Source organism: Penaeus japonicus, unplaced genomic scaffold (genome assembly GCF_977035675.1).
Source record: "Penaeus japonicus unplaced genomic scaffold, GWHDUDI00000001_assembly GWHDUDI00000025, whole genome shotgun sequence".
Classification (NCBI taxonomy): Eukaryota; Metazoa; Arthropoda; class Malacostraca; order Decapoda; family Penaeidae; genus Penaeus; species Penaeus japonicus.
Genome location: NW_028234427.1, coordinates 30,280,866 through 30,288,365, shown reverse-complemented (window position 1 = coordinate 30,288,365; position 7,500 = coordinate 30,280,866). Strand labels below are relative to the sequence as shown.

The 7,500-nt window shown below is 37.3% G+C and overlaps 1 protein-coding gene across 2 annotated transcripts; it reads right to left on the bottom strand.

The window, feature by feature from the left end:
- Positions 1-2,709: 2,709 nt before the first annotated feature.
- Positions 2,710-7,359, bottom strand: LOC122249457 (facilitated trehalose transporter Tret1-2 homolog). 2 transcript variants are annotated; one of them, XM_086551596.1, is made up of 6 exons: positions 7,315-7,359; positions 5,691-5,757; positions 5,331-5,463; positions 4,811-5,205; positions 4,490-4,636; positions 2,710-3,502 (listed from the first exon to the last, which is right to left on the bottom strand). In XM_086551596.1, the coding sequence occupies exons 1-6, from the start codon at positions 7,329-7,331 to the stop codon at positions 2,735-2,737; spliced, it is 1,527 nt and encodes a 508-aa protein (XP_086407722.1). In that variant the 5' UTR covers positions 7,332-7,359; the 3' UTR covers positions 2,710-2,734. The 2 variants fall into 2 exon arrangements, with proteins under 2 accessions (XP_086407722.1, XP_086407721.1); XM_086551595.1 differs by lacking the exon at positions 7,315-7,359 and having other exon boundaries at positions 5,691-6,033.
- Positions 7,360-7,500: the final 141 nt, after the last annotated feature.

Below are 7,500 nucleotides of genomic sequence, written 5' to 3'. Positions count from 1 at the left end.
AAAATGTCTGTGACTCGCTACATTATTGGTGTCCGTTGCATGCGCAGTTGGGTATTCCACCAGGAGTGTATTATGTAATGGGATTTTGTATATAGATGTATTTTAGAGGAAGGATAGAATCTGTTAATGGAGTTTGGTGTAGGGACGGGACGAAGGGGGAAGGGTTGTGTCCCGTCCCCCTCCCTCCTCCTACCCATTTTATTTTTTTTATTTTTCGAATGAGATAAATAAATCCCATAGATTAAGTATTCAACAAAATAAATGAGATGAATGAATTGGATCAAATAAATTGGATGATTATAGGAGAGAGAGGTCAGCGGTTCATTGAGGTCATGTTTCTAGGGTAGGACACCTCAGGGTGGTGGGGATAGGCATAGGAGTGCTGATGGGAAGGCTGGTGGTAGCAGGAAAGCGAGGACGGACTCGGGCCAATTACGTAACAAGATCTGAAAATATCCTCCAACTTCTGCCTCACAATATCCTTGAAACTGGGTCAGATATCAGGATTTTACCAGTTGTATGGGCTCATTGCTGCTGCCTAAGTGTTCCCCCATTATCAGCGGTGCCAGTCCTTCTGGTGGGCACTTAGTTACGCCACTGGTTTGGTGATGTTAGACGTTTGTTGTGGTGAGATGTGGTAAGTTAGGACCGCGGGTCACTGTGTCAAACTCCCTGTCGTTTATGCTTGTGTTTGAGACGTTTCTACGGAGTCACAATATCACTTCGTTATTCGTTTTTTCTTATTGTTATCAGCGTTTTAGTATGTCATTTACTCTTATCAATAATTGCTCAATAATCTTATTCATTATTTACACACACACACACACACACACACACACACACACACACACACATACAGACACACACATAAATATATATATATATATATATATATATATATATATATATATATATATATATATTATATATATATATATATTATATATATAATATATATATATATATATATATATATATATATATATATATATATATTATATATATATATATATATATAATTAGTAAAAGGGCCAGAGGTGTGTCTAGTAACTCCCGTAGACCAGCTTGGGAAATTTCATGGTAGTTATAAATTTACTTGTTTTCCTACATGATACAAAGTAAATGTCAAAAGCGTAAATGTTTGTTCATGACCTGTTTATTATCTTGCTGTTTTATCACCAGGAGGTTTCATGCATGTGTGACTCCTGTTTGATTCCTTTTTGTTTTATTATGTTATGGGTCTATTTAAGTAGACCAGAATCTTAACACAAATCACTGAATAACGTGTTTGCAATATTATGATACAGTTGAAATCAAGGCTTGCATATTCAATGACTATTTTCAAGGGTTAGTTCTGCCTTCTGGAACTAATACAAGAACTATCTATCTATCTATCTATATATATATATATATATATATATATATATATATATATATATATATATATATATATATATTTTTTTTTTTTTTTTTTTTTTTTTTTTTTTTTTTTTTTTTTTTCGCTTTGAAAGCAAGTCCTTTGATTCAACTTGTATATTCAAGAATGAATAGATATGTGAAGTTGAATTTTATGTTTATTTGTTTTTACGTTTTTTTTTTCGTGAGTGTACGAATTATACAAAGTAAAACGATGATCACTTGTAATCATCTATTTTACAATAAAATAGTCAAAGAGAAAACCAATGAATTTAGACATAAACTAATGCCCCGCCCTGTGACGTCACGTATTCCTCCCGCCACGCGCTCACCAACGTCAGAAAAATTAGCTCTTGTATCTTAGCAACTTCTTTGTTTACGGGTAAAAACCTCAAATCTTGAGCTAATGCTGTTTACAGTAAAATAAAGTATGTAGTTAAGATACTGCGTATAATTTATTTTAATGTAATTGATATATATATGTATATATATATATATATATATATATATATATATATATATATATATATATATATATATATATATATGTATATTATATATATATTATATATTACATATATATACATATATACATATATAGATAGATAGATAGATAATGTATATATATATATATATATATATATATATATATATATATATATATATATATATATATATATATATATATATAAACAAATACGCGCATTCTAATTCTTTTTCTCTCATCTGTTCCATCATTACCCTCCATTTTCTCCTTTTCATCTTTATTTTCTTATAAAGCTACTTGCAGAAAAGTACACACATTTTTTGCTGAAAAATACACGTTTTCATTGCAAAATGTTGAAATATTGGAGTACCTTTACAATCCTTTTATTTTGATGATATCTATTTTGTACTTATTTTCATGTCCTTGCATATAAATGACAGCATCCTGCTATATATATACATATATATGTGAAATATGAACTATATGATTGGATAAGCATATACATACTGTGTGATGATCAGAGCTCTAAACAACAAAATGAAAAAAATATATATACTTATGAAACACACGGGTAGCATGATATTCCTCTAGAAAAGCACGTTATTGCATTGATTTTGAATAAAAGAGCATTTTTGCAATATAAATTAGTAGGATAGGACTTCGAGCACCCCGGACCCCTCCCCTCTCCTCCCCTCCCCACACGCCCCCGTGCAAGTCTATGAGGCTTACACAGACACAAACAGGTATATGTGGGTTGAATAATAGAACACACACACACACAAACACACATATATATACACGTGTGTGTGTGTGCGTGTGTGTATACACACATTAGTTTTTGCATTTTTCTTTCATTGCAGTGGTATGAAGCGAGCAAGCACCATATTTTTCCCTCTCTGCCAAATCGAACCAGTCTGATTCTAGTTCAAAGGCAGGGTTGTCTTCCGCTTGCACGCCGGTCTTCCTCGCGGGCGTGAAGGCCCTTTCCAGGTCCTGCAGCGTCCGCCCTTTGGTCTCGGGGATGCAGAGCAGCACCAGGGGCACGATGGCCAGGTTGGCCCCCGCGAACAGGAGCAGCGTCAGCCCGAGGCCGAGGGCGGAGACCGCCTTCAGGAACACCAGGTTGATCGCGAAGAGAGTGACCGAGTAAGCGAAGGTGATCAGGGCCGCCCCCAGAGACCGCACGGGCGTCGGCAGGAGCTCGCCGAGGTAGACCCACGGAATGGGGCCCAGACCGACGCCATAACCGACCACGAACACGATCACGGACGCCAGGGGTACCCACGCGGCCCCCTCCACCTCCAGGAACAGGAAGGCCCCGGCGACGCCCTCCGACACGGCGCAGATCGCAGCCGTCGCCGCTAGGAGGGGCTTGCGACCCACCAGGTCCAGGGTGCAAGCAGTCACGCACGTGCTTGCAAGACGAGCAATACCCACGAACACCGTGCAATAGAAGGCATCCAGCTGCACTCCTGCTTGGCGGAATATGTAAACAGTGAAGAGAAACATCGGTCCTTTCCCGCCAAGTTCTCTCAGGATAAAGACACATAGCGTCAGCGCCACTGGGATGGCGTTGTGTGCCTTGCGAAGTTCTCTTATCTGAAGGGAAAGAAATAGCGATTAGCAGTTTCTTCATTCACTTTCTTCCTTTATATAACTATATATTAATAATTAAGTGAAGAACACAAATGATTACTTATCAATTCATGAATCGTGAAAAAATCTCATACTGTATCTACCTCTATATATACATCCACCGATCGATCTATTTGCAATGACCTGTTGTGAATCTTATATACATATGTTTGTAGAATTATAAGCCTTTATTTTATTTATTAGAGTTTACCCTCAAAATGCGGCGTTCCGTTTTCTATACTGTTCAAGGTCATGCCAAACTGAGGGGACTAAAGAGCGCATTCTTTTCATATATAATCTAACTAGTCTTTTTTAGTTATAATTTGTAATTTAAGAAACGCAAAGATTATCATAAAACAAATTAGGAATATATTGAACTTTATGATAGTAATAGTTTTAGATATTTCTTAAACAACGCATATTCAGAAATATAATCCATTATTTTCACTTACAATTAACATCATATCGGCAAGTATATAGCATTTAAACTCGGCTAATGCAATTTGTTTAAGTAAACATAAGGTTTACTCACTATCAAGGGAGTGAGTATAAGGTTCATTGTTGAAGTATAAGGTTTTCTCACAGACAGAGGAATGAGTGTGAGGAATCGGGAATGTCTTTTGATATGATCTTGTCATCTGGTGAATCCATGTGTCAAGATTGTTTTTTTGTTGTGCGCTCTTCGTGGAAATATGAATTTTGTTCGTTATTTACGTGTTTGTGTATGTATTTGTTGTTGTTTATCAAATAATTTGTCTTTTATTATGTTATGTTTGTAATTGAATTACCTTTTTATCAACAAATAAAGGATTTTTTGCCGTTGTGTTTGCATTCCAACCCCATCGCATCCTACATTCCACACCATATCTGCCAGTAAAACGATATTAAACAATAGAAAATGAATGAAATAAGTGATAAACGACTTTTTCAAAAATCTGCTTGCCTCCTCACCTGGTCCCTGACTTGGCTCTGCCTTTGGGTCGTGGTGCTCCTGATGGCCTCCAGTTCCTCGGCCACACGACCGTCTCGACCCAAGAGGAGTCTCAAGGACCTCTCCGCTGCCTCGATCCTCTTCTTCCTCACCAGCCAGTACGGGGACTGCGGGCGGGCGAGATTTCGTGTATTCGAAAGGGATGTCTCGGTTCGGGTGTGCAGGTTGCATTGTAGCAAGCAGGTGTGACGAGAGAGAGAGAGAGAGCGAGAGAGAGAGAAATAAACTCATGTTTGTTAGAGAGAAGATAATCATACATCTCTTTGTCTTTCGACTCATACCTCAGGCACAAGCATCATCATAAAGGACAAGAGCAGGAAGGGAGCAGCAGAAACAGCAGTGACCATGTCCCAAGGCAGCAGGGAAGCCAGCAGGTAGGACGACATCAACCCAAGACACCCGACCGCCTCTGGAACCACCGCCACGACGCCCCTGATCCTTGCAGGACACAATTCTGCAACTAATGGATTCATTACCGTGTATACCACCGTGCCACAGGTCGCCATGAGAGCTCTGCCAAGGTACAGGACCCACAGGTAGGGAGCGAAGGCCTGCAGGATCCACAGCCCAGCGACGGGAAGCGTCACAAGCAGAAGCAGTCGTCGAGGTCCCACGTGTTCCGCGATAGAGCCGGCCAGCGGGGCGATCGCGATACCCATGATTAGCGTCAGCGATACTGCGAAAGAGAGACTAGATTCAGATGCGGCGCTTTGATTCTGTAGATCATATTATACGCCATGCAAAAGATTGGCACCTTTCGTGTGCTTTTGTTGAAAGAGGCGAAAGAGAATCACTATTCACCGAGCCAAGACACGTCGTCCTCAGTCACCGTGAACCTGCTGGTGTCTTCCTGCAACTTCGGCAAGACCGCACACCAGCCGTGCAACATGCCGTTAATGAGATCCGTACCGCTTACCGCAGCCAAGCTGATCACCTGTGCAAGTGAAGTTACAGTGACAGAAAAAAATGACATTAGTTATGTATATAGTTGCAGTTACATTTCTTTTGCATTATCACCATTACTTCCTCCTCCCCAATGTGCATATTTATACACTTTCAATGAATGCATTTTTTTTTCTCTCGGATTTCGCACTTTTTTTTTCTTTTCTTTTTTTTTATGTGTCTAAAGAAAAAAATATTACACGAAAGTGCTTTCCTTACCTGTCTCCGTGTTAAGGGAATCATCTTTCTAACTTCCGCACCCGTACCTGCACCTTGCTCTCTCTGGCTGATAAGAGAGATATTCAAAAGGAAAATTGAAATAATGGTCATTGATATCATTATCGTTGTAATCATCATTACTACTATTTTCATAATCACAATTCATAAACTGATGGTATTGATAGACAATAGATCGTGATGGTGATAACCATAACGATAATTAATATACGTTTTTATAATCATAAAGATATTATCAATGATGATATCAGTAACAATAATAATGATCATATCACCAGTTATCCGACTGTTATGATAATCGTTTCAATATCATTATTAGCGTTGGTAAAAAAAATAACGATAATTCTCCGGGGCGACCAACGGTAGCTGCCCAGCGCCCATAAGGACTGACATTTTCATCTGCCTATTGCATAGCGCCGTGTTTTGCTATGCCAAATGTTGCATTTGTTTTTGACGTGTCAGTTCTGGAAACTGGGATTGCTGATATCACTGTCTCTTTTAATTTAAGACGAATTAACTCCACAGTCTTGAGATATCGTCCAGTTTAAGTGTGACATTGTGTGTGTGTATGTGTGAGTGTGTGTGTGTGTAAACAAAAAGTAGCATATATGGTGTATCGTTAATAAAATCCAATAAACTTGGATAAGAAAATACAAAACAAAATGGCGTAGGGTGTTGGTAGAACTGACACTTATTCGATCGTATCGCAAAACTAGCACGGAATCATTAGGTATATATGACGTCACTCCTATCAAAAAAAAAAAAAAAAAAAAAAAAAAAAAAAAAAAAAAAAAAAAAATATATATATATATATATATATATATAATATATATATATATATATTATATATATATATATATCATATATGACATCACAAAACGTAGTCGATCATTCGTCATTGAGAATACCAGTCAGGCTTGAGTTCAAAAACTGGGTCACTTGTTACCCTTCTACTTCTCTAGTTATACAGACGCACTTATATGCAGATAAGAAACAATAAAATTATACATAATAAGATGGTAGTCAATACTAATATAACGATATTAACTAGCATCATGATTGTTTCATAAGATATACGGCAAATACAATAATAGTAATCTTGATAATAATAATATTAATAAGAGCAGTGACAATACTAGTCCTATCGTAATCACAGTTATGGCAGTGCTATCATCATTATTATTACTAACATTATCACCATTATCAGAAATGGTTATTAAAAAAAAAAAAACTCAATTTCAAAATAAGTCATAACTGTCTTTTTGGGAACTTAACAATCGTTCTGGTGCTGTTCATCCGTGTGACATATGTATAAGTACAATATGCAACGAAGAGTATTAAACGTGAATAATCAGTGAATTGTGAAAGGTCGAAGTGAAAAAAAAATACAAATATACATGATACATAACATTCAAACTTGATTCCCAATAATTAGAACTTATGTTAACAATACAATAACCACTTCAGACGCTAAAAAATTCTAATATCATCACTAACAACACCCACACTAGTTTTGTTTTTTATCCGATATTGAAAACACACACAAATTATGATACGTATACATTACCGTTTTTCAAAGTAGAATCCCGTAAAAAGAAAAACTTACTTCTGCATAGAAACCATTTTTTTTTTAACGAAGGGAAACCTTTCACGGAGGGGGGACAGAGAGACACTGTCGGCGCACGAGATACCAGCTGATATTTATTCAGCCTTTTGCATCTATCAACATTTATCGTTTGTAGCATCAATCACGGTTGCATGAAACTATCAATATATTGTTGCGTCTCTTGTT